The sequence below is a fragment of the Lactuca serriola genome, chromosome 2 (assembly GCF_051521515.1).
Source record: "Lactuca serriola cultivar US96UC23 chromosome 2, Lser_US96UC23_V15, whole genome shotgun sequence".
NCBI classification, from domain to species: Eukaryota; Viridiplantae; Streptophyta; class Magnoliopsida; order Asterales; family Asteraceae; genus Lactuca; species Lactuca serriola.
Window position 1 is genome coordinate 151,500,277 of NC_136409.1, and position 27,261 is coordinate 151,527,537.

The 27,261-nt window shown below is 38.2% G+C and overlaps 1 protein-coding gene, 1 long non-coding RNA gene and 3 other non-coding genes across 5 annotated transcripts; 2 read left to right on the top strand and 3 right to left on the bottom strand.

The window, feature by feature from the left end:
- The first annotated feature begins 901 nt into the window (after positions 1-901).
- Positions 902-4,658, top strand: DPE1 (disproportionating enzyme). The gene is made up of 16 exons (XM_079024920.1): positions 902-1,487; positions 1,766-1,828; positions 1,936-2,024; positions 2,113-2,173; positions 2,260-2,338; positions 2,453-2,589; positions 2,666-2,824; positions 2,884-2,960; positions 3,067-3,206; positions 3,349-3,380; positions 3,490-3,564; positions 3,658-3,730; positions 3,813-3,901; positions 4,004-4,048; positions 4,139-4,291; positions 4,388-4,658. The coding sequence occupies exons 1-16, from the start codon at positions 1,131-1,133 to the stop codon at positions 4,490-4,492; spliced, it is 1,734 nt and encodes a 577-aa protein (XP_078881046.1). The 5' UTR covers positions 902-1,130; the 3' UTR covers positions 4,493-4,658.
- A 796-nt stretch (positions 4,659-5,454) lies between these two features.
- On the bottom strand, positions 5,455-5,539 carry LOC145091001 (small nucleolar RNA SNOR75). The gene has a single exon (XR_013701917.1). It is a non-coding gene; the product is annotated as a small nucleolar RNA SNOR75 (small nucleolar RNA).
- Positions 5,540-5,570: 31 nt separating this feature from the next.
- On the bottom strand, positions 5,571-5,693 carry LOC145091050 (small nucleolar RNA SNORD14). Its single transcript, XR_013701940.1, has one exon. It is a non-coding gene; the product is annotated as a small nucleolar RNA SNORD14 (small nucleolar RNA).
- Positions 5,694-5,955: 262 nt separating this feature from the next.
- LOC145091052 (small nucleolar RNA SNORD14) lies at positions 5,956-6,081 on the bottom strand. Its single transcript, XR_013701942.1, has one exon. It is a non-coding gene; the product is annotated as a small nucleolar RNA SNORD14 (small nucleolar RNA).
- Positions 6,082-21,225: 15,144 nt separating this feature from the next.
- Positions 21,226-24,512, top strand: LOC145087026 (uncharacterized). Its single transcript, XR_013700707.1, has 3 exons — positions 21,226-22,839; positions 23,561-24,032; positions 24,159-24,512. It is a non-coding gene; the product is annotated as an uncharacterized LOC145087026 (long non-coding RNA).
- Positions 24,513-27,261: the final 2,749 nt, after the last annotated feature.

Consider the following 27,261-nt stretch of genomic DNA (forward strand, 5'->3'; position numbering starts at 1 on the left):
CTGTCAGACAGAAAGTAGTCTTTGAGTGTCTGCGGGCGCCTCATGCTCAAGATTTTCTGCTAACTATCCCTATTGATGGTCTTGGCCATCATATGTCTCCTGTGAAGTACCGAACTATCCTTCGTTACCGCCTCATGATTCCCATATTCCCAATTGACGAGATATGCCCAGTTTGTCGCAAGGCATGTTTGGATACCTTTGGGGAACACGCGGTTCATTGTAGAGAGCTCCCTGGTTTCAAGTATAGACATGATGTGGTTCGGGATGTTCTCTTTGATGCTTGTCGGCGTGCTGGTATATCTGTGAAGAAAGAAGCGCCAGTGAACTTTTTGACGGACCCGCAAGATGACAGGTCCACACTTAGACCGGCTGACATTTTGGTCTTTGGATGGATAGGAGGGAAGCATGTGTGCGTGGATCTTACTGGTGTATCTCCTCTCGTTGGTTTGGGGAGCGGAGGTTTCGCAGCTGGGCATGCCGCCTTGAAAGCCGCTGCGTGCAAAGTGGTAAAGCACGACAATGCATGTAGAGAAAATCAACATGTGTTTGTTCCTTTTGCATTTGATACATTTGGTTTTCTCGCACCAGGGGCGGTGGAGTTCCTTAACAAAGTCCAACGGGTCATGCATTCTAATGTCATATCTCCTAAATCCACAAATGTTGTTTTCAAAAGAATAGGTTTTGCCATCTAAAAAGGGCTAGCGGCGCAGCTTGTTGCCCGTTTGCCTTCAATCGATATATTGAATTTGAGAATGTAAGATATGATTTTAAGTAAACTTGATTATCTGGTGTTAGACCAAATATTTACCAATTTATTTTTTATGCAATTTATGTATAAAGATCAATCTAAATAAGCAAGTAGACGATGATTTATTACTATCAACGCATAAATCGAAAAAAATGTGCATCTCTTTGCGTAAACAAATGTTTTTCAAGTTCTATCACTGTTTAGAGAATCAATGGTGGTATTGCGGTGCATCCAATTTTCGCTCAGTTTCATGTGAACTCCACATGCTTCCTGCTTGCCCTCTGCCTAAACCCACTCTCCCATGTAATCAACCGCCTCAACCCACCCAATCTTCCGCAGATAACACCAATTTTCACTCAAAACTTGCATCTCCAGAGCAACAATGGCGGTTCATTCTCTCTCAATATTGCCTCTCCTACCATCCCATCCGAAATTGAGCAACTTCTTTACCAACAATTCCTTCTCCTCGCTTCGTTTTCTGCAGAAAACAATCACAACTAGGCACATTCGTAATCTATCCGTCACATCCGCTATGTCGGTTGACGCATACGCCGTCGGTGAGGACTTGCCGGTGGACTACGCGGATTGGCTTCCGAAAGCTGAACCTGGTGATAGGAGAAGAGCGGGAGTTCTTCTTCACCCGACTTCCTTTCCTGGACCCTACGGCATTGGAGACCTCGGTGATCAGGCTTTTCAGTTCATAGATTGGCTTCATGAAGCTGGTTGCTCACTTTGGCAGGTCCAAATTTTCTGCATAAATTATATTTCTGTATTGCCTATACTTATTTTGTAGCAATCGATTGTATAACTAAGCTCAACAACTTTGAATTTGGATATAAAACTTGTCACATCTCCCCTAAATTGACATTTAGAAGTATTAGGTTCGGCATCCAAAACCTTAATGCATGCTCCATTTCCAACTCTACTTTCTTCTATTGTATCGCTTGAATATGCTCCATTCTGACTGAATCCCTTCAGGTGTATGTGATTCTAAAATGTTCCTTTTTGTTAATGCAGGTTCTCCCACTTGTTCCACCAGGCAGGAAGGCTAACGAGGAGGGATCCCCATACTCAGGCCAGGTGATAAAGCAAACTTTAATCCATGGAATGTTTTCCATGATGCATCTAGATTATATGTACTTTCCTGAAATAGCAAGATGATAAATGTTGCAAATGCTCACTTCCAGGATGCAAATTGTGGTAACACACTCTTGATATCCCTCGATGAGCTTGTTAAAGATGGTTTGTTAATGAAAGAAGAGCTTCCTGAACCACTGTAAGATCCATTGATTCAATGAAGTGAATGCAATTCTTATATTTACTCTCTTGATGTCTATTCCTTCATCACTATAGCATTTGTTCAGGGACTCAGATCGTGTAAATTATGATACTGTTGCTTCCATAAAGGATCCTTTGATAGCCAAGGTAAAGTGTCAAGAAAAAAGTAGTTTCTCTTTACATGTAATTTGGTCTGAACTAAATTTGATGTTCATCTTCTTTTTTCTGTTTAGGCTGCAAAGAGACTCATTTCAAGTGAGGGGCATCTCAAAAGACAGCTTGAAAATTTCCAAAAAGATCCTGATGTTGCAAGTAAGATATCCTTCTATAAGCTATTAGGGCAATTCTTGTATATATAAATCCAGCATGTGAAATGTGACATGTAACTTGTATATGTAATAATGTAAATCCTCATTGCATTGATAGGTTGGCTAGAAGATGCAGCATATTTTGCAGCCATTGATGACACTTATAACACATATAATTGGTATGATTGGCCTGAACCTTTAAAGAATCGCCATCTTTCTGCATTAGAAGACATTTACCAAAGTAAAAAAGATTTTGTAAGTCTTCAACATTTCCTTTTTGATGCATTTCCTTTTTGTAACTTCACCTGATTTTTTTACTTTCTATACCCAGATCGACATTTTTATCGCACAACAGTTCTTATTTCAAAGACAATGGAAAAACATTCGCCATTATGCAAAGATGAAGGGAATAAGCATAATGGGAGACATGCCTATTTATGTTGGTTATCACAGTGCTGATGTTTGGGCTAACAAAAAATACTTTTTGCTCGTAAGTCCTAATTACAAATTTACCCTTTTTTCATTTTTAACAATCTATTTGTGTTTCAGAACAGGAAAGGGTTCCCAGTTTTGGTTAGTGGTGTTCCCCCTGATGCATTTAGTGAAACTGGTCAACTTTGGGACAGGTTTGTTAGAATGGATTTCTACAACAAAATAATAATAATAATGGTTATTAACGTTTTTAACTTATTAATTTATGTTAAATAACTTTTTTTAATTTTTACATGGAAGCCCGTTATATGACTGGAAAGCAATGGAAGAAGATAAATTTTCATGGTGGGTAAACCGTTTACAACGTGCACAGGATTTATTTGATGAGTTCAGAATAGATCACTTCAGGGGATTTTCTGGCTTTTGGGCTGTTCCTTCTGGTGACTCTCTTTTTATAAATAATAACAAGAAAGTTATTATTATTATTTTTTTATTATCCCAATGTTATTTTATAAGTGAAATTAAATAACTATTCTTCACTTGATTCATGTTATAATATACTTTAATATTTTTGTTTTGCAGAAGCAAAAATTGCCACTTTGGGTAAATGGAAGGTAATGATGTTTGTGTGAGTAAAGTGTTGTATTATATACATGAGCAAAATGACTATTTTACCCTTGTACTACAACAAACTCTCTAAGTGATTTTTTTTGTTGATAGTAGGTGGGACCAGGGAGTTCTTTATTCGATGCAATTTTTAGAGCTGTTGGGAAGATCAACATCATAGCAGAAGACTTGGTATGAAATTGTTTTCATTTTTTTAAAACAACAGATAAAAAGAAACATTAATTATATATTAAAAAAAAAATTAAATCTGTCTGGGGATGACAGGGAGTTATAACAGAGGATGTAGTCCAGCTCAGAAAATCAATCGGCGCGCCTGGGATGGCTGTTCTTCAGTTTGGTACTAAATTATTTTATTCTTATTTATTAGTCTCTTATTTCCATAATTTATATTTGTAAAATTTTATAATTACAAATAATAGGTTTTGGAAGTGATTCAGCAAACCCTCATTTGCCTCACAATCATGAGCAAAATCAAGTTGTATATACCGGAACTCACGATAATGACACGGTGATTTTGATTTTCTACTCATCAAAGACCAAAAAATAGCATTGTACTTTCATCTAATCATATATTAAAATGATCTTTCACTTTTTTTTTTTTTGGTGATAGATACGAGGTTGGTGGGATGCCTTGCAGCAAGAAGAAAAATGCAATGTGAGCGAGTGTTTTTAAATTTCACCACTGCACTTTTATATAATTATTTCTAAACAAGAATCTTGAGTTTTATTTATTTATTTATTTCAGGTGCTTGAGTATTTATCAATTTCTGTGGATGATGATATTTCATGGGCTTTAATTCGGGCTGCCTTGTCTTCAGTAGCCCAAACTTCAATCATTCCAATGCAGGATATTCTCGGGTTGGGGAGTTCTGCTAGAATGAATATTCCAGCAACACAGGTAATAAAATAAGTATTTTTTTTTTCTTTTAAATCTTTGTTTTTCATTTATTTAACCAAAATCTGGTATATGATATTTTTTTCAATATGAAAACAGTCTGGAAATTGGGGTTGGAGGATACCAAATTCTATGAGTTTTTCAAGTATGGAAACAGAAGCAAAGAAGCTAAGGGATATGCTTTTGATGTACGGACGATTATGATTACTTTTTTTTAGGTTTGATGTCTGCAAAGGGTTTAGTTTTTATTTTTTGTTTTATAATTTTTTGGTTTTTCAGTTGCATAACAATAAAAATAACTACCAAATAAATTCACAAGACAAGAGTGAGACACAACAAGAAGTTAAAACAAAGAAAGAAATTCTCATAATCTGGTATTCCATTTCATGATTTGTCAATTAAGTAAAGTTTTGAATTGCTTTAACTTTTATTGTTTTAAGTTACATAAATGCTCCCAAGTAAATATTCTTTTCTAAATATATGTCGATCTACTACACCATTGTTCCTGGAAAAGCAAACATTTTGGATTGGCTTCTAAGGTTAGACTACCCACTACAAAATATTTTGAATTAGTTAGTGTGAATGTCCTCATAACATCATTACACACACAAAATATAGAAACAACACCCAAAAACCAAAGTAATACGAAAGTATTTAAAACGTGGATAAAAATTAGAATCGCTGCAAACCGCGGATAACCTTGTTATAAATTTCTTACGCATACATGAATATAGAAAAAATCATAATAAAAATAATCACAATTCCTTAATTATTAAGGAACTTTATATTTAGTACTACTAACAAATTAACAAACATGAGCGCATCTTGCAAGAACTTATACCAGTCTAGAACTGATAATAAGTGTGGCTTTCATCTAATCTTGCAACCTATACCAAAGCCTCCGACAGTTTATGGCTTCCTTACAATCTTGCAACCTATACAAAAGTCTCCTGACAGTTTTTCAAGAACTACAACAAACAGTTTATTCAAGAAATACAAAGGCCAAAACTGATTTCATCAAAGTTCTGATGTGCAATGCAAACAAATTTCAAATCATACAAATTCTAAACTTCATTTAGACGGATAACATAAACGTAATAAAGTTTATGAAAATGCAAAGAAAACAGACTAAAATCAATTAAAAAAATTAAATCTGATCGAAGGGTTTCTCTCAGACAAATGCCTCGATTGGTCTTCATGATGAATGGAATGGATATATCAGACTCGTCATCTATGAAATCATCACTGAGAAACCCACAATAAATAATTTATAATAAATTAAAACTTCAGACATCCAAGGAAGGAAAAAACAGCATCAACTCTCAAGCCTGGCGAAGGCGAAAGTTCTTAGGCGGCCACTGCGAATGTTTCTGAGAAACAAGCCTTTGGATTATCATCATCAGTTCCATAATCGATTTTAACAATAAATAAAATCAAAACTAATAAACTAATTTGGATTAAAAAAACCAGAGCTCCCACCCGTAAATGATCAGCAACTTGTAAAATCAGTCAGACTAATGATTTGAAAATCAGGGAATATCATTCCAATCCAAAATCAATAGGATATTTGCGAAAGGGGTAGAAAACACCCAATTGAGAAAAAAATAATAATTAAGAAAATGAGATAAAATACAATTTGAGAAGTGTGGATATGAAGATTGGCGGGGGATCTCAGACATCCAAGGAAGGAAAGTAGCAACACGAGCTCTCAAGCCTGGCGAAGGCGAAAGCTCAATCAGGCGGCCACTGCGAATGTTCATGAGAAACAAGCCTTGAATTTTTCATCATCGACAACCGCCGCATTATACAATCGACGGTAAAGAAAACAGATTAATGCGATGAAATCAGAACAATTGTTGGTGTTGGGATTTAGGATTAACTGGATCAGGATGTGAGTGACGGTAACAATGGTGGTGTTATGTTGTTATATAGAGGAGGTTTTGCGAATTAGGGTTTATGAGTCGCCTCTATTCCGTTTCTTTCTTTTGAGCGGATGGACTAGGGTTTAGAAATATACATTAGACCGACTTTTTTTTTTTTTTTTTTTTTTTTTTTTTTTGACAAACTTCAAAACTGCCCTTGTGGTTTTGAAAAGTGGCAATACGAGGACAATTTTAAAAAGGGAAAATGACTTAAAAAGGTAACGAAAATTTTAAAATGTTCAAAAAAATGTCATTGTTGTTTTTTTAGTACAACAAAATATCATTAAAGTATATTTTTTGTACACGGAATACCAATGAAATATACATGTGTTCAAATAAAACCTTATGGTAACTGGTTATCTCATATAAACGGAAAAATAAACTAAAATGGTAATAAAGTTTTTAAAAGGTTCAAAAAATACCATTGAAGTATAGCATTTGTACATAGAATACAGATAAAATACACATTTTAGTACAAAATATTTCATTGAAGTTTCCAAAATGTTCCAAAAAAAAATAACATTGTTTTTTTTTTAGAGCATCTTTTGTTAACTTCGTTGTTTTTTGTTTATGTAGAACACGGTCATCAGAGATCATTGACCGTTGTACCGGTTTTCACCAGGTGTGCACTCTCTTTCGTTACCCCACTCGATCAGTTGTATCTAAATACAATCACAGAAAAACACATAACTAAGACTCCATCAATTAGGATGCAACTCGTTCAAGCACCCCAACACATATTCTTCTCTCTATGTTGACTACAAATCGTCATCAAATCAGCCACATGATATTGAGTGTACTTAATCATTCATCTCACACTGATCATGAAGAATTAAACGCAACACCTACTCTCTACATCCACTTAGGAATTCTCAAGGCATAACGTCACATTCGTTTCTTCTTTGTGTCTCTCTTGTGCCACAACACTAATGAACGACTAACATTGATGTATAATACGTGTATCTATGTAACATATATATGTTTTAGTTTTGAGGCATATCATGCGATTTGCAAGAAAGAACGTTTAACTATGGTTATTACCCACTTACTTCTCATGTCACTATAAGAACGATCGAGTGAGGGAATGAAAGAGATTGCACAGTTATTGTGAACTGATATGACGGTGCATGATCTCCGGTAATTGTGTTCTACATAATCCGATAACAACGAAGTTAACAAAAAGTGTGGTATTTTTTGAACATTTTGGAAACTTCGTTACACTTTTAAGTCGTTTTTCCGTTGACTTGAAGTAACCGGTTACCACAAGGTTTTATTTGAACACATGAATATTTCGTTGGTATTCTGTGTACTAATAGTAACTTTAATGGTATTTTTGTACTAAAAAAACAACAATGGTATGTTTTGAACATATAATAACCGGGTAACCTGATAGTTACCTACAATAGCCGGTTCAATAGTATTTTGTGTGCTAAAAAAACAACAATGTGTTTTTTGTAATTTTCGAAACTTCATTACCTATTTAAGTCATTTTCCCTTTAAAAAACACTTCATATGTGGATTAGTGGTTTCAAAAAAGTTTCTACTTTGGTCTTTTATAAACATTCCATTAATAAATATGGGTTAAGTATGAGATGAAATAATTTTCTATTTTTATAAAAGTCCACACACCCTTACCCTTTTACTTTACCCTTTCGCTCCCACATTTTCTCTCCTTATGAACGGTGGCTGAAGGCGGTGAACTGATGGTAGTAGTTGAAGGCGGTAGTCGTGTTGGCAATAGCCGAAGGTGGTGATGGTGTGGTTGAGGGCGCCGACGACACTAGTTATTGCTGAAGGTGGTGTTAGTGCATGTTGAAGGTTGTGATGGTACTAGCTAAAAGTGTGTCACTTGTGTTCTTGGTTTAATTTAAGACTTAAGGGATTAAAGATGGAGTTTTTGGGAAAGACATCATGTCACGACGTGGTGCTTGTATGCCCACAATGTGGTATACTTATATGAAATGCATGCATTTGACGAGTTCCACGACTTGGTGGTAGTATGGCCACGACGTGGCAGCTGCTCTGGCCCAAGCCCACAATTTTAGGGTTCTTCTCGTATTTAAACCCCTAATCTCGAATTTAGGGTTCATTTCTCAACGTCTATCACTCTCAAACCTCATAAACCCTAACCCTAATCCCCCTTGGTGATTATTGGCTTGCTTTAGTGCTTTTGATAACTTGAAGAAGAAGAAAGAGAAGAAAAAAGAAGAAGAAGAAGCAGAAGAAGAAAAAGAAGAAGAAGAAGAAGAAGAAGGTGTCCTAGTGTGTTGGTTCAACAAGTAAACATCATCATCATCCTCTTGTTTTATTCTCTAGACTCTTGTAAGTGTTCAAGATCCAAGCATTTTGTTCTAAGCTCCTATGTCTAGGTTTCTTGTCCTATTTCCTTAAGATTGTGGAAATTTGGATGGAAGGATTCCATAAAGTTTGGAAACTTTATGGATCCTTGAGGTCCCTTTGCGGTTATATGTTCTAGATATGTAGTTCCTTAAAGTATTTTGGTCTCATGCTTAAGTTGTCTTCATTTCTCCCATATTTTGATCTAAAATGGAAGAGACATGCATTTGACATGCATGTCCATAAAACACCAATTTTTATGAACCCTTAGGTGAAGGAAAGCCTTCTTGAAAACATGGATGGGTGTCCTTGGTGATTAAGAGCTTAATGGTTAAGTCATGCTTTTTGATGGCCTTAAGAACTTTGGTTTATAGACATTGTCTTATTGGGATGTATTAATGGATAAAGTTGGAAACTTTATCCATCAAAACCTTGAGAAGAATCAGAAATAAACATTGGAGCTCTTGGAGTGGAGGAAAACAACTTAACCCACTAAGCTATCCAGACCCAACTTCCACGACGTGGCATCTGGTCGGCCAAGACGTGGCAACTAAAGGGTTAAGCGACTATATTGTCCCGGTGTGTTCACGACGTGACCAAGGAGGGTCCATGTTGTGGTGATTGTTGAATGAGTTTATTGAAACTGAGTTGGTTGAGTTGGATTGTGACTAAGTTGGGATCGAGTCGAGTGCGTTCATCACGATATGTCCATGGGTTGGTCACGACGTGAAGGTCAACTAATGGTGATGCTGACCGTTGACTTTGACATTGACCGTTGACTTTTGGAATAGTTTGAATTTTGGTCAAATTCTATTTTTAGAAGGTAGACTTAGGGTTTACATTGTGTGGTTTATTAGAAGGTGTTTAACACCCATTTGTTGGTTACGAGATTTGTTAGGTGTAGACTACATTGACGAGGTGAATTTCTCACTATATTATGCAGGGTGATAATTGTCTTGTGATATTTGCATGGAAGACCTTCGGGATAGTCGGTGGCATTTGTATGAATGACCATGTGGATAACCAATGACATCTGCATGAAAGACCATAGGGGTAGCCCATGACACTTGGATGTTAGACCACGGGGGTAACCCATGCAGAGGCGGCTCAACCAGTTTGGGGGCTCTAACCGAACCAAAAATTTAGGTCCCTTTAGCCTTTACTATACTTAATGTTATAATCCCTAATCCTTTATTCAAACTTGATAATTTTATTAATAATAACTGTAACGCCCCAAAATACGGGCTAAAAATTTTATTTTTAATTAAGTGATTTGCAAAACGTTTGTAACAAAATATCATTCGACCATATCATTTAATAAAACATGTCTTGTGTCTGTAAACCAAAACGTAAATCATAATAATATCATAGTACAAATCCCAGAATGTTTCATAGTGCGGAAAAACAAGAGCGTGTGTGTGATATGCCGCTACCACGCCAGCTCCTTCCCCTTGGCTGAAGAGGTACCTGAAACAACAACTAAAAACCGTAAGCACGAAGCTTAGTGAGTTCCCCCACTGTATCACATACCATATAACCACATCTCATACATATATTGTCAGGCATATCTGGGTGCCCGACCTACCCCTTCGGTCCTCTCGACCGGATATTAGCAAGCATATCTGGGTGCTGGCCTCCCCTTCGGTCCTCTCGACCGGATACTAACTAGCATATATGGGTGCTGGTCTCCCCTTCGGTCCTCTCGACCGGATGCTGGGGACTATTTTACCCCTACTACTACCATATAACACATATCACATAATCTATCTAGCATGGCTGGGCATGACTGCCCCTTTGGCCCTATCGACCGGTAAACCGGGGACTATCTCCCCTACTGTCACTAGCACATAGCATCATATCATACTAGCACATAAACATAACATGGGTAGTAGCAACCCTAGATGAATATCACAGAGACAATCATTTAATCATACAACTCCTACTGGTGGGCCGGCATTGTGGCCGTAGACCCACTGCTACTAGAAGGTAACTCACCTCGAAACTAGCTGCTGAAAGTTTGCTTGCTGAGCGCCTGACTGCTGAACCGGTAATCCTCCGGCTGAATGGAAGCCTCTTGCAGTGTAGATTTCGGATCTACCTCCCCTCCTTACACACTACAACCTCATTCTTCTTCTTCTAAGCTCCAAATCTTCTTCACAAAGCCAAAATCACTCTCAAGAACAAAATGGGGGCTAGGGTTTCGCTCTTCAGCTCTCTAGAAGTGTTAGGGACAAAGGAGGCCAAGTTAGAGCGTTTAAATAGGGTGCAAACACCCGGATTGGGGTTTTAACCCAAACAGGGTCTACTCGCCGAGTCCGAGAACCGACTCGCCGAGTCCAAAGTTCAGTCCCCGCGTCTTATCCCGCTCCTACTCGGCGAGTTGGTCCATCAACTCACCGATTCCAAGGCAAAAATGCATTATTTTAAAAGTGTTAATTACAAGGAGTACGTACCGGGAACCAGGTGCTACAAATCTCCCCCACTTATCTGAGACTTCGTCCTCGAAGTCTGCTGCTCGATCCTGAAACAGCTCGGGGTAGTGCTCCATCATCTCTTCCACCGGCTCCCACGTCCACTCCGATCCCTTCCGGTGCTTCCATTGCACCTTCACGAGTTCCACCCTTTTGTTCCTCAGATCCTTCGACTTCCTGTCGAGGATTGCCACACGCCGCTCGATGTAATTCAAGCTGCCATCGAACTGAATATCCTCCAAAGGCACCACTGCCGAGTCGTCCACCAAACACTTCCGCAATTGAGAGACGTGGAAAGTGATGTGGATATGGCTGAGTTCGGCTGGCAGGTCCAACCTATACGCCACCTTGCCCACTCGGGCTACAACCCTTAATGGCCCGATGTACCTTGGGCCTAACTTTCCTCTCTTTCTGAATCGGATGACGCCTTTCCATGGCGACACCTTCAGAAGAACCATATCCCCGACTTGGAATTCCAAGTCTGAATGGCGCTTATCGACATAACTTTTCTGCCGACTCTTAGCAGTCTGAAGCCTGCTCCGGACCTGCTGAATCTTCTCTGTCGTCTGGAGCACCACTTCGGTGCTTCCCATGACCCTCTGGCCAACCTCTTGTTGGATTAGTGTCTAAGTCCATAACTATTTTGGTATGTACTTGACCCGATGGTGCATGGTCCTTTTGGGTTGCCTTCACCAAAGCAACTTGATTGGAGAAATAAATAAAGAGAGAGAGGTTATTATGATTTATTAATATGTTATAATAATAATATATTAAAGGAGAAATCATATTTGTTTAATTAATATTGGTCAATAATTAATTAAGAATTAATTTTGTGATCAAGTGTAATTAATTAAACTAGAGGGGCTGAATTGTAATTATGTGATAGTTACAAAATAAGGTAAGGATTATCTTATATATATGGTGAACGAATTTGAGGTGTAAATCCCTTAGAATTCGACTAGGATAAGGGTTTCTAGGACTTATCTTATGGTTGCTTGGTGGACAAGCAACTAGATAAGGATAAGGACTAAAACCTTAATCTTTACACCTATATAAACCCCCTAGGGCTTAGGAATTCGGCTAAACCTTCCCAATAGGTCCTAAGGACGAATTCTAACCTCCCTCCTCTCTCTTTATACCTTCTCCACTTGCTTATGGTGTTTGTAAGCCATTAGAGGAGTGACACTTGTGACTCTCAGCTTTCCAAAGTCAATTCAAGGAGGAATTGGATTGTTATTGCTATATAACAATCAAGGTATGTTCTTAAACCTAATTACATGTGAATTATGATTTCCATATGCTAGAATTAGGATATATAGTCTTGGATTCAAAGTATGTACAATAGAGAAACCTAGATCCAAGCTTTAGGGTTTGTATGAGCACATAGGATGTCTTATGACCAAAACCCATCACCTCTCCCCAACATATTGGGGTCCTGCATCTCCGTCCGTACAACATCTCGAAGGGAGGACGGTCAATACTAGTGTGGTAGCTGTTGTTGTATGATAACTCAGCTAAAGGAAGATAGGTATCCCAACAACCACCAAAATCTAGCATGCATGCCCGCAACATATCCTTAAGAGTCTAGATGGTTCGCTCACTCTGACCATCCGTCTGCGGGTGGAAGGCAGTTCTAAAATGCAGACGAGTGCCCAAATCATCATGAAACTTCTTCCAAAACCTGGAAGTAAAATGCACATCTCCGTCAGAAATCACTGATACAGGCACCCTGTGCCGCGCCACTATCTCCCTGATATAGATGTCGGCCAACTTCTCGGCCGAGATGCTCTCCTGAATCGGGATAAAATGGGCGCTCTTGGTCAATCGATCCACGATGACCCATATAGAATCCACTCCTCGCGCGGTCCTGGGAAGCTTCGTGATAAAATCCATCGTAATATCTTCCCATTTTCCACAACGGGATATCCAACGGCTGCATCTTGCCGTGCGGCCTCTGATGCTCGGCCTTGACCTTCCTGCAGGCCAAGCACCGCTCGACGTACCAAGCCACATCCCGCTTCATGCAGGGCCACCAATAGTCCAGACAAAGATCCCTTTACATCTTCGTCGCCCCAAGATGAATGGAGAATCGGGATTTGTGCGCCTCCTCAATCAAGATCTGGCGCATGCCTCCAAGGTATGGCACCCACACACTGCGGTGTAATGTCAATAATCCCCTACTGTCATAGTCGAAGGAGGAAACATGACCCATTATGCGTTCACTCTTTCGATGTTCCTCCTTCAGGGCCTCCTGCTGGGCCTCCCGAATCCGCTCCAAAAGCGGAGTCACCACTGTCATCCGCATGCAAATATCCCTGATCGGCGCCGCCTTGCGGCTAAGCGCATCGGCCACCACATTGGCCTTCCCCGGGTGGTAAAGGATCTCACAATCATAATCCTTCACCGCATCAAGCCACCGACGCTGTCTCATGTTCAAATGCGGCTGATCCATGAGGTACCTCAAACTCTTGTGGTCCGTGTAAATGGTACACCGCACCCTGTAGAGGTAATGTCGCCAAATCTTGAGGGCGAAGACCACCGCCCCCAACTCTAAATCATGTGTCGGGTAGTTCGCCTCGTGAGGCTTCAGCTGCCTCGAAGCGTAGGCAATGATGTGCCCTCTCTGCATCAGTACCGCGCCCAACCCCGAAATAGACGCGTCACAATATACCACAAAATCCTCTACGCCCTTTGGCAGGGATAAGATTGGCGCCTCGCACAATCTATGTCTCAGAACCTCGAACGCTGCCTGCTGCTCAGGCCACCATCGAAAGACCACGACTTTCTTAGTCAACTGCGTCAGGGGTACGAATATCTTGGAAAAGTCCTGAATGAATCTCCGATAGTAGCCCGCTAAACCCAGGAAACTCCGAATCTCAGATGGAGACTTCGGGACCTCCCATCTCATCATGGCCTCTATCTCTGCCGGGTCAACCAGTATACCGTCCTGGTTGACAAGGTGTCCAAGGAATTGCACCTCGCGCAACCAAAACTCGCACTTGGAGAACTTGGCGTACAAGCTCTCCCTCCTCAGGGTCTCCAAAACCTCTCGCAAATGCTCCTCATGCGTCTTGGAATAAACCAAAATGTCATCAATGAAAACTATCACAGACCGATCCAGCATCGGTCTACACACGCGGTTCATGAAGTCCATGAACACGGAAGGAGCATTGGTGGGCCCAAACGGAATCACCACGAACTCATAATGGCCATAACGTGTCCGAAACGCGGTCTTCTGCACATCCTCCTCTCTGACCCTCATTTGGTGGTAACTTGAACGCAATTCGATCTTGGAGAACCAAGATGCTCCCTGTAACTAGTCAAAGAGGTCACCAATCCTCGGGAGTGGTTAACGGTTCTTCAGCGTTACCTTGTTCAGCTCCCGATAATCTATACACATTCGATGCGATCCGTCCTTCTTCTTCACAAACAGAATCGGGCCTCCCCAGGGTGAACTGCTTGGTCTAATGAATCCCTTGTCTAACAGCTCCTGCAGCTACGTAGACAACTCCTGCATCTCGGGAGGAGCCAACCGGTATGGTGCCTTGGCTATCGGAGCCACACCAGGGACTAGGTCGATCCTGAACTCTACCTGATGCTCCTGAGGTATTCCAGGAAGCTCCTCCGGGAACACATCAGCGTAGTCTCGCACCACTAGAACCTTGTTCACCATCTCCTTACCCGCCTCCTAGGTATCCATAACATAGGCGACATATCCCGTGCAACCCTGCTGAAGGTAGCGCCTAGCTCTCGCTGCTAAACATACTGTGGGTCCACCCTATGGCCTCTCGCCGTGGATCACCAACTCTCCCCCACTTGGGGTCCTGATCCGCACCAGCTGCTGTGCGCAATCTATCACTGCCCCCATTAGGGCTCAACCAATCCATGCCTATGATCACCTTGTTCCCACGCAACGGAATGGGAACCAAATCCACCAAATAGCGCTCCTCAAACAACCTTAGAACACAATCCTTAAACACTGTTGATGCTCACACCGATCGATCATCGGCAATCTCTACCTCTAGAGGGCAATCCAACATTCCAGAAGACTCAGTAAACTTCTTGCTAAGCGCAAGAGAAACAAACGATCGGGTGGCACCCGAGTCAAACAACACCTGAACTGGGATACCGTTCACATGGAACGATCCTAATGCATAACACATAACACATATCAATATCATAACATCATATAAATAAAATAGAGGAAAATAATCATACCCGTCACCACATCGGGTGCGGCGCGTGCCTCCTCGGTAGTCAGCTGAAACGCCCGGCTCCTTATCACTGGTGCCTCTGCCTTGCCCTGCCGGCCATCAGTGATCCGCAGGGTCGTTGGAGCTGGCGCCGATGCTGCTGTCAACTGGGGGCAACTAGCCTTCTTGTGGCCCCTCTGGTTGCAATGGAAAGATAGCAACTCAGACGTCTGTATCACAGGTGCAGGGGCGGTACAATCCCTGCTGAAGCGCCCTTACTTGCCGCACTTATAGCAGCCTGATGATCCTAACTTGCACGCTCCCTCGTGCGTCTTTCCGCATTTCCTGCAGCGGCCCCGCCCCTGTTGGCCTTTCGGCCCCGCATCTGGTCCCTTGGGCTTCTTCCCCGAAGCCCCCATAACATGCCCCTCTTCCGGATGTGCTCCAGATCTATCTCCCTCTCCCTTGCCCTGGCAATCATAGAGTCCAGGGCAGGGCAAGCTGAAAAACTGACATGCTCCCGAATATCAGCTCGTAGCATGTCATGATAGCGGGGCCTCCTCATATCCTTATCACCCACGTACTGGGGCACCAACAACGCCCTCTCTCGGAACTTGGTGGTGATCTCTGCCACAGTCTCCGTCGTCTACCTCATATCTAAAAACTCCCTGGCCAGCTGCTGAAGCTCGACAGCCGGCGCAAACTCTGCCCTGAACCTGGTCACAAAGTCCGACCAGGTCATAGCCTCAACAGCCGAGGCTCCCAACGAGTCACCGACGGACTCCCACCAATCTCTAGCTCGGTCTCTTAAACATCCTGCTGCGAATCTCACCTTCGACCCTCGGGGCAGAAGCTAGTCAACTGTGCAGACTCAATGTCTGCAATCCATCACCTGACAGCTATGAGGTCCTTTGCCCCGTGAAAATCCAGCGCACCATTGCCCATGAAGTCCTTAAAGGACAGTGTGCAAGATCCTGACTCGCCAGATGCCATGTCACTCCTGAATGCCCTGAGGCGGTCCTCCATCAGCTCGACTATCCCTACCTTGATCTACCCGAAAATGATGGGGGTCGACTCAAGGATGCCCCTGGTGATCTCTGACGCGATGAACTCGCGTAGCCTCTCATCTACTGGCTTGGATCCTGATCCCGAACCCGATCCCTCTCTAGAACTGCCACCCGATGGCCTCTGACATAGTACCACCATTCTGCAATACACATAGGCAACCATTAGTTATACTGATACCTCTAAAGGGATCACATCTGTTTCAAGTTCCCTGTTCTTGTCTCGGCCTTCCTTAGTTCAGGTACGGATCCTCTGCTTTTAGTAGTACGGGCCCATACTACCTTCCATATCTATCTGTACCTTCTTTAAGGACTGCCTCGACTCCACCAGATCCCTTTCACTACTACTAATCACTATTATTCCCATTCTAGGCTTGCCCTAGGGAAAATCTATGACTCCAACCAAACCGGTCCTCAGCTACTTAAGGCTTCCTTGCAATTCCAACTAGCCATTACCTGAATACCATCACATGTGATGAGGCTCAAATAATCCTTCGAGTAACATACTCGTCCCTACAACGGTTAGACTCAAACAAGAGCTGCGCAATAGGGCCAAATCCAGCACTCTGAGATTATTCAACCCTGATCATATGTGACGTAACGTATTCACCTAATGACAAACTCCCATCACTCAGAGTCCTACTAAGCACAAAGCAAGCAGCATTCGGACGCAGGAAAATTACTCAAGCAAATATATCCTCATTGTGAGAAGCTAAACTAGCATATAATGCTATGCTCATACTACCAGACATAACCTAAATAGGCTGTCCTACTACTGCCTACTCATTACTAGCATGCAATTCTCATAAGCTGAATCACATAAAGCAGGCACATAAGGCATCACTCCTAGATCCTTAGTCATATTCTAGCATGATGTTCTACTGAAACTGTTAATCATAACATATACTTGTATGTGTATTTTGGGGGATACTTACTTGAGCTTGGCCGGTCGCGCACATCACACACACTTCGTTCTTTCTTAAAACTTTTTACTTAATCCTTTATAAAACTTTTTCTTTTTCGAAATTCCTTAATCCCTCGATTTGAGTTCAGACACCCCCGAAGGTGTGTTTGAATCCCTCAAACCAGGGCTCTGATACCAACTAGTAACGCCCTAAAATACGTGTCAAAAATTTCATTTTTAATTAAGTGATTTGCAAAACATTTGTAACAAAATATCATTCGACCATATCATTTAATAAAACATGTATTGTGTCTGTAAACCAAAACATAAATCATAATACTATCAGAGTACAAACACCCGGACTAGGGTTTTAACCCAAACAAGGTCTACACGCCGAGTCCGAGAACCGACTCGCCGAGTCCAAAGTTCAGTCCCCGCGTCTTATCCCGCTCCTACTCGGCGAGTTGGTCCATCAACTCGCCGATTCCAAGGCAAAAATGCATTATTTTAAAAGTGTTAATTACAAGGAGTACGTACCGGGAACCAGGTGCTACAATAACAATCACCAAGAGACAACTACAAAATAAGCAATAAGTAAATTAGAAGTAATGGGTTATTAAGTCAAATGGAAAGCTCAAAACTAAAAACTGAATTTCATTCCAAAAACTTGAGCACCACCTGTATAACAAACATGTAAAATATGTAAGTCAGAAAAAGACATTTAATATACAAGTTAATGTACCAATTAATGCACATCTAATGTTTGCATTTGTGAATTACATTATAATAGAATTAGTAGTAAGAAAAAAAATGATTATGTGGGGATAATTGACCCAGGGTTGCTTAGGATTCCATTATAATAATCAAGATGATATCTTTGTTACTTATCCAACGTTCTTATTGATTGTTCAAAAGAGCGAGTTATGATTTTAGCTTATAATCAATATCACTTATAGACTGTTAGAAGCTTTTGATTACCTAGTTAAACTCTATACCATAAAAGCATATAGATAGACTAATGCTATAATTCAAACTCATAAACATCGTTATAATGGTAGGTTAAAAAGATATGAACTGTTAACAAAATTACATAGCATCTGTTAGTATAGAAAATGGAAATTCGAAAACAGGAAAAACTCAAAACTTGAACTAGTAGTCGAAGATAATCATTAATCAGATTATCTGACAATGGAAATTGGAATCACTGAAACACATACCGTTTCAAACTTTCAGTTCCTCATTATTTGAGGTATTGTCCTCTTGACTCCCCTAACAGTTGAGAATCATAATCACTAAATCAGATAATAGAGAAGAAAAGGAAGAACAGAGAAGGATGGTGTGTTTATGCATTTTACTTTCAGACTAGATTCAAAAATAGAGATTGGAGGAGTAGAGGACAAGAGGAGAATCCGTCGAGTAAAGAGGGAAGAAGATTAGAACTAAGAAGAACACTCTGATCAATCAACAGAAGTATGTGTTTTTTCAACGTGTTTTTGGAAATTGAATCGTCACTTCCATCAGGCGTGCGTAACTATGGAACGATCGAGACTTTTTTCTGGAGAAAAATTAATGAATAAGATTTAAAATTAGGGTCCATAAGCCCTTGCTTAGTTTGGTAAGCACTTAAGTTGGCCCTAAACCCATGACATTTCAAGGAAAGACCATACGGGTAGCCATGACACTTGGATGTTAGAACACATGGGTAGCCCATGACATTTCAAGGAAATACCATAAGGGGTATCCCATGAAACTTGAATGTAATACTATGGGGGTAGCCCATGACATTTTAGGGAAAAGACCATGGGGGTAGCTCATGGAAATTGTATGGTATGTGGTATTTACGGAACTCACTAAGCTTCATGCTTACGGTTTGAGGTTTAACATTTTTTAGGTACTTCTAGTTCCAAAGGTAAGGGTCCGACTTGACTGCATAGTATCCCTTGATGGCTTTGCCGCACTGATTATATTTGTTTTACTTTGATATTTAGAAAATACAATTTACTATGTTTGGTTTTGAAACAAATGAATGTATGGATTTGATGTTTTAAAAATAAAATTTTATCGGTATTTTTGGAATGTTACAAGTTGGTATCAGAGCCTTGATTTGAGGTATTCGGGTACACTTTTGGATGTGTTTAAACTCAAACTGAATAATTGGAAATCTTTTTGAAAGAAAATAAGTTTTATAAAAAAGATATTTAAAAAGAAAGGGGTGTGATGCGTGCAATCGGCCGAGCTCAAGTAAGTGATTCCCAAAATATTTATATATGTTGATATTTTATGATTTATAGAATGTTTTGCATGATAGGAGTTAGCATGAGGATATGTTTCGGGTTGCATGATAAAATGCCTATTTTGAGAGATTCCTATTATGAAGGATGTATGTTGATGTTTTGTGGCCTATAGAGTTTTATTGCTCGAATGTTGTTTGCTTTGTGCTTTGTATGACTCATAATGATGTGAGTTAACTATTAAATGAATATGTTTAGTTACATACTTTAAGGTTAAATAATTTTAGAATCATTGATTTGGCCCTATTACTCAACTCTCGTCTGAATCCAACCGTTGTAGGGTTAAGTCTTTTAGTCGAAAGATTACTTAAGTTTTGTTGCATGTAACTGTATTCACGTAGTAGTTAGATGACGTTAGTAGGAGTTTTTTTTTTCAGCAAGTGATGGCAGGGTGAGGTGGAGGATCGTAAAAGAGTATGGGATAGTTGTGGAAGGTATTATCGAGCCCGTGCTGCTGAAAACACATGTAACATCTCAAAAATCATGATAAAATTTTTTGTTTTCCAGAAACCATTTTCATAAAGAATACATCATACAAAAAAATTGTTTCCAAGTCATAATCATAAAATCATAGTATAAAAACGTCGCTCAATTCATACAAATCCATAAAATGATGTGTATGATCAAGCCTTTTCCTTCCCCCAATCATCCGAAGCACCTGAAACAATGAAATCCGCAACTATAAGCCAAAACTTAGAGGGTTCCCCTGAAATACTCGACATAGTAATACAATAACAATTAGATTACATGCACACAGGGTTTGTTAGCCCGTTGCCTCAACCCAACCATCCAAGGGTTGTAAGCATATTGCCTCAACCCAACTATCCAGGGTTTGTTGGCTCATAGCCTCAACCCACCCATCACGGGTTTGTTGGTCTACCGCACGAAGCTGTACCACCTCAACCCACCCATCCAGGGTTTGTTAGCCTCCCGCCTCAACCCAACCTCTAATACGGCAACATATATAACATATAAACAATAATTAACAATTACTAGTAATAACACAAATCTATCAATCTAACAGGTCACTACAATATATCAACATCATATATATATATATATATATATATATATATATATATATATATATATATATATATACCGTTAAAGATATATAAGTTTAGGTAACCAAACGCATCATATTACGTCGTTTTGTATCATATAATACATTCTAATTGTCCAATGTTCTTATAAGTTAAGTTCTAATTTGATTTACTTCCATTATTTTTATAAATTACACATTTGTCTTCCTCTTACATAATTTTCACTTTCAACTATAATATATAGCCTAGTAGGTGTTCGGCAAAAACATGTAATATAAGAGAAAAATAATAGTGAAATTTCAAAAATCTTGAAAGTAAATCAAGTTAGGGGTTGAAGTTTAAGAACATTATAATGAATATATGAAACTAAACGACGTATTATGGTGTTTTTGGGTACCTAAGTTTATATAACCTTAAGGGTATATTCACTTTTCCCATATCTTAATTACCTTATAAAACATTTTTAGTCAAATGCTGAATTTTAAGTCATACAAACGGTAATGCAACATGTACAATAACTTTTTTATGCATTAAATAACCATGATACTTATTTTGGTCAAACCATTGAAAAAATCAAGATAAGAATTCATCGTTTTAATTTACCCAACCGAATGCAATTTTTGGCAAATATCTTGGCTTTTGACCTGGCACGACAACAGAACCAGTCAAACACGAGATACACTGTATATAGCATCTTCACTCATGCAATCCCCTTTGTAACAATCGTTTTCTGGCTTCAGTTACTGTTCCTCGAGCTATTTTCGACCTTTTAACCATTGAGAAACACCTAACTTTTCCTTTTCTCTGTCCTCCATATAGGTTTTCCCCATCGCAAATCATCGCCATCATCAGACCACTCATCACCACCATCGGAGCACCGATGCACATGCGCACCACCATCGCACCATTGCACCTGCGCACCATTATCACACCACTATTCAACAACCTTTTATGTTTTCCGACCACTAGACCTAGGTAGGTATAACAAGAATCTTGACTCTTTCTCCTCACATCTAATCTTATTGTCCAACTCAAATTTTTGTTTATGTTACTGGAATATTTAGGGCGTCACTTTAATCATGTATGTTTCTATTTTTGATTAATTTCTCTCGGTATGCATCTACTTCACCGTTGATTGATAATTATGACCAATCAAAGATTAATTTTAAAACTCTAGACTAGGTTTGTTTAGATACATAATGGATATTATGGTGTTTGTAATACGTGAGCTTCTGATGAAACAATTCATACCGGTAATAAAAGGTAAGAAAATTAGTAAAGGAAACCTCAGGGGTAAACCACTCGCTGTTGTTGCTTCTTATTCATGTCTCATTCTCACATGTTCGTTTTTCCTTTTTGATTCCATTAGGTTTGGACTACTAGGTTTTTATGTGATTTGGGGAGTTTTAGAAGAAACTCAATATTTTTTTATCTGATTAATGAATTTATATACGTTCTGTAAGTTTTGTTATGATTCCAATAAAAACAGTAAGTTCCATTCATTATCTTCTCTTATTATTTTCTACTGATTTGTTGTCATCTTCTTATCAACTATAATTTTTTTTGTTTAGGTATAAAAAACAGCAAAAGATCATGCTAAAAACATCAAAATGTTATGCTCCATCATCCATGATTTGCTCAAAAAACTCGGTTTTTGTTTTTTGTTATCTCATATTTGTTCATAACATAAATGGATGGTCAAATTATCAAAGTGTGTTCCTTTATTTTCAGTATTTTTGTGCAAATGGAAAAAATATCACCTTCACACATGCTACTAATCTAATATTTGGTTATGGCTCTCTTATGTGTATATGCTTTATGTGTGTTTGCTACATTTGATTGGTTTTAGAATAAAACCATGGCCAGGGTTACAGGTATTATAATCAAAACACTAAAAATTAGAAATGCTTAAAACTTATTCTCATTAAATGCTAAATGAATTCGTGATATTGGTTTATTTGTCTTTTGTGCGAGGTGGGATGAAAGGGTGAGTTGGGTAGCTTCTTATCACACACACACACATACAAGTAGTATAGTCGAGGATATCAATGTAAGTTTGTTTAAAATTAGTTTGAAAAAAGATGTTTAATTAAATGTTAATGACAAGTGAACTTGATGAGACATCATGTAACTGGTGTGAAAGATTAGGCCCAGTCTTTCTCATGACATCATGTATCTTATGCTATTTTATTATGGTTAGTTGTATTCATTGGAGAAGAGACAAAAAACTGGGGAGAGTAAACATGGAGATGATGGTTGGCTGGTGGCTCCTCTGGTATCGATTTGGTCTACCATTTAACAGTCCCATCAGCAACCTCAACAAAAGGTATATTGTTCACTGTTTAGGTATGTGGGATCTCAATTTTTATCATATTTTTTGTATATACAATTTTGTTGATCTCAACTACCATCGCACCACAACCATCACCATCAGTTGTTTCTCCCTCCCACCATCTGTTATCCATCCAAAACATGGTCCATGTTTATTTCTGTATAATTGACCCAAATAAACCCAAAATCCATTCCCGCTAAACACTACTATCCCAAAGTCTATTATGGTAAACACCACCATCCACCGTTAAGAAGTTAAGATCACTTTTTCGCTTATAACACTTAAAAAATATTCCATCATACTTTTAAACATTCCTATTTCATATTATATGTGTGTATGTGTGTGGTTATGGTCATGGTCATGGTTGTATGTGTAATTGTGTATGTGTTTCTGTATTTGTCGTGGTTATGGCTATATGTATGTATATGGTTGTCTATGTTGTGAATTTCATCCTACTTTGCATGATGATATCATACTTTGTATTATAGCATCATCATACTAATATTGGTTTGCTCTTATTGTGCATATAAAGCACATGAAAGAAAAGAGGAAGATGGGTCCTTGAACAACCCCCACCAAATAATTACATACATTCTTGTATTTTCAATAACAGATTTCCTGGTTTTTTGTTAATTTGTAGGATTTTTTATGTAATTTGATCATTTCATTTGGAGATTTAGACTTGTTAACCAAAATAATATACATGTGTCATCAGGTTATGAGATTAAATGAAGATGGTTTGGACACCACAGCTTGAAGATAATTTTTTCTAGAGTAAATTACACAAATGGTCCCTATGGTTTACGGTGATTTGCGCGTTTGGTCCTTAACTTATTTTTTAACTTAGAAGATCCCTATTGTTTGTTTTTGTTATGTACTTGGTCTCTGTATTACCTAAAAAGACTATTTTGTCCTTAATTTTTTAATTTATTTAAATAAACACACCCTCAATCTAACACCTCTCACCTTACCTTACCTACCCCAATATTTTTCTCTATTCAAATAATAGTCTTTTTAGGTAAAACAAGGACCAAACGTGTAACGAAACAAATAGTAGGGACCAAGCGCGTAACAAAAACAAATAGTAAGGACCTTCCGAGTTAAAAAAACAAATTAGGGACCAAACGCGTAAATTACCCCAAACCATAGGGACCATTCGTGTAATTTACTCTTTTTTCTATTTCATGGTAAGAGTGATCTGACCCTTTTGACATTTTATATAAAAATGATATTTATATCTAAAATGCAATTGATTTTATTAAAAAATTATATGAAATTAGTATCATACCCTTTGTATGATTCTGAACACGCAGATTTGATCCCTTTGTCTTATTCTAAACTTGCAAAATCGAGCCTTTCATCAACAACAGTGGTGTCAAGTTATAAGAGGCTTAATTTAGGTAAACCCTTTGGATGTTTTAGATATATGATATTAAATTTGAAGATCTTTAATTGAATTTAATTTTCTAAGATGAGATGTTGTGTTTATTTCTAATATATTTTCAATTTTCCAGTTAGTGTGTCTTAGGGGATGTTTGGTAGGATCTGAATTATTAAGATCTTAATTTTTAAGAGGTTTGAATTTCTAAGAGGGTCTGAACTTTTAAGATTTAAACTTTTAACATGTTGTTTGGTTGGAACCTCTTACTTGTAATCTGAATGATAAAATTGACCATTTTACCCTTTTAGTGGTTCTATATTGTGCTAAATTATAAATGCATAATTGATAAAAATTACAAGTTATCGTACAATAACAAAATTAAACATAAATTCAATTCACTTTTTTCAATCTAGTGAAACATAAAAATCATACAATAAAACCAAATTAAACATAAATTATTCCAAATTCACTTCTTTTAATCCATGAAAACATAAACATCATATAATATCCAAATAAAAATACTTCTTTCAATCCATGTTGCAATTAGTGACATTGGAAAAAAAAAAAAAAAACACCACCACCAATCCTATATGTCTTGAAACCAAATTTACTTCCTGCACACTTAAGAAATAACCATACTATTTTTCACTTTTTATCAACAAAAAAATCAGCACAAATCAAAAGAAATCATACCATCAGATGTGGAGAAATTAGACCATCAAAATTTTTTATAAAGAAAACATATGATGAAATCAACACACAATTCCATCATAACATAATCCATATCAGCAAGAAATCGTCCATTATCTGATGAAATCAACAAACAATTCAACATCAGATTTTGAAACAGATCGGATTTCAAGTGTCACCCACATTGAACATTTTAAGAGACGAAAATTGATGATCCTAATAACAGTTTTATCAAAATTTATACATACATCAACACTTAAAACCCAATCCAAATCTGTTAGAAGCAAAACATTTAGGAAAGAACAAATTCAACTCTTATTATCGAGTTTTAGGGCAAAGAGGAAGAAAACAATCGATTTTCAGACTAAAACAGCCAAAACATCTGAAATAATCTGGAAAAAAAACGACCAAAACAGACCTAATATGTTGAATTCGATTTCCAGATGAAGAAGAAAAGAAAAATCTAATACTCGATTTTAAAGGGGAGGCATCATCGATTTTCAGACCAAACAATTCATAAAAACAGTAAAGTTATCGAGTTGGGGGGGGGGGGGGGGAAGAAGGAAGAAACTCACCTGGAACATCGGAGACGGAGGCAGCAGCATCGTTTGAGGCGGCGGCAACAACGTTGGGGTGTAGCGGCGTCGGAGAACCTGGTGAAGGGAAGAACCTCGCACACAGATTAAAGAGGAAGAGGGGACGCTGGTTTAGTGAAGGTGTTCGTCGATTGTTTAGGGTAGAAAAGGAAAATGCGTGTTTTTATGAAATTCAGACTTGGTTTAATATCTGGATATTTAAGAAGCATTTAGAACTTTAAAAGGTAAAAAATAAGAGACAAACAAACAATCTGAATCTGAATTTTTAAGACCTAACCTCTTAATTTTATAATTAAGAGGTAAATGAACAGGGCCTTAGTGTATCTGATACATTTGCCTCTTTTTATTATCAAGTTTCTAAACCCATTAACTCGAACCAACATTTTATCATATTTAACAAAAACTGGTTAGACATATTATCCCCTTGAAGCCTAAAATACCGATCAAAAGTGCAACTAAAAAAACAATAAAAAAGAAAATATTTTCTTTAAATACTTTGGTTTTAACCAATTATACACCCACCCAAAATGAATTAAGCCCAATTGATAACTATGTAGTTTGTGTGACAACATTTACTTCATTGGAAATCTATTATATCCCTGCTTATATTGGAAGATTCGATTTGTAGACCAGTCAAGTCAATTTATTTGTATGTAGATACTCGAAGATAACAATGAAACTGATATATATTATTCATTTCCGAATAATAATAAAACTAATCAAGCAATGAAGTTTCTTGCTTTATGATTAAGTACAAGTTCAAGAAGCTAATCAAGCAATCAACCATCTTTTATTCATTTGTATATATTGTACTATTTTGCTATTATGAATGTTACAATGTTTATTTTAAGAAATATTTGCACACATAATTATTTATGTAAGTTTTGATATACTATCTCCGTCCCAAATTGATAGTCCACTTTTGACTTTTGAAGTCTTTTTTCTTAAACTTTGACCTTAAATATTTTTGTGTTTGATAGATAATATTTGATGCAAAATATATGAATGGATTGTATTTTAAATGCTTTTTCATTGTTATAAGTTTTATCAACTATTATATAACACAAATAAAAATATTTAAGGTCAAAATTGAAGAAAAAAGACATTAAAAGTCAAAAGTGGACTATCAATTTGGGAAGAAGGGAGTAATTAGTGGACTATCAATTTGGGACGGAGGGAGTAATTTTTATACGGAAGACATCTTAAAGTATTTTGATATCTATTCTTCACAAATCACGAATTTGAAGATCCCTTACTGTTTGATTTGACGGTTCATATCTAATGGAATGCTAAATGTGTGTGACTGTGTGTATGTGACTGTTTGAATGTGTGACTATATCACTAGATGTGTATGTGACTGTTTGAATGTGTTACTATATCACTAGATATTTTCCAAAGGACGGGCATCAAACCTGTTGGTGAATATCTGAGTCCAATGTGGCGAGATATGCGTATTTGGTCCAGATCACAGTTACTTGGAGTGTTGTCCAAGTTCTAGAGTCCTTGAGTCATAAGGAAACATATATTAGGAAAGTGTAGACGTTCCTATAACAGAATCCTAGTTATATTCTATTGTGTTTTGTGTAGTATATAATGAGATAGGATCCTGTAATAAGATTAAAGTTTTGAGATAGTTTCTTCAATAATAAAGTTTGCGAGTTTATGCAATTACCCTCTTTAATTGGTATCAGAGCAAAGGGATAGAAGGAACTTTTGTTGAGAATTTCTGCTGTGGTGAACACTATCTAC

Excerpts from the sequence above, each read along its gene's own strand:
- DPE1 (XM_079024920.1), top strand. The coding sequence starts at position 1,131 with ATGGCGGTTCATTCTCTCTCAATATTGCCTCTCCTACCATCCCATCCG. Across the intron at positions 2,025-2,112 it reads GAAGAGCTTCCTGAACCACT|GGACTCAGATCGTGTAAATT; the intron begins GTAAGATCCATT and ends GCATTTGTTCAG. Across the intron at positions 2,339-2,452 it reads AAAAGATCCTGATGTTGCAA|GTTGGCTAGAAGATGCAGCA; the intron begins GTAAGATATCCT and ends TTGCATTGATAG.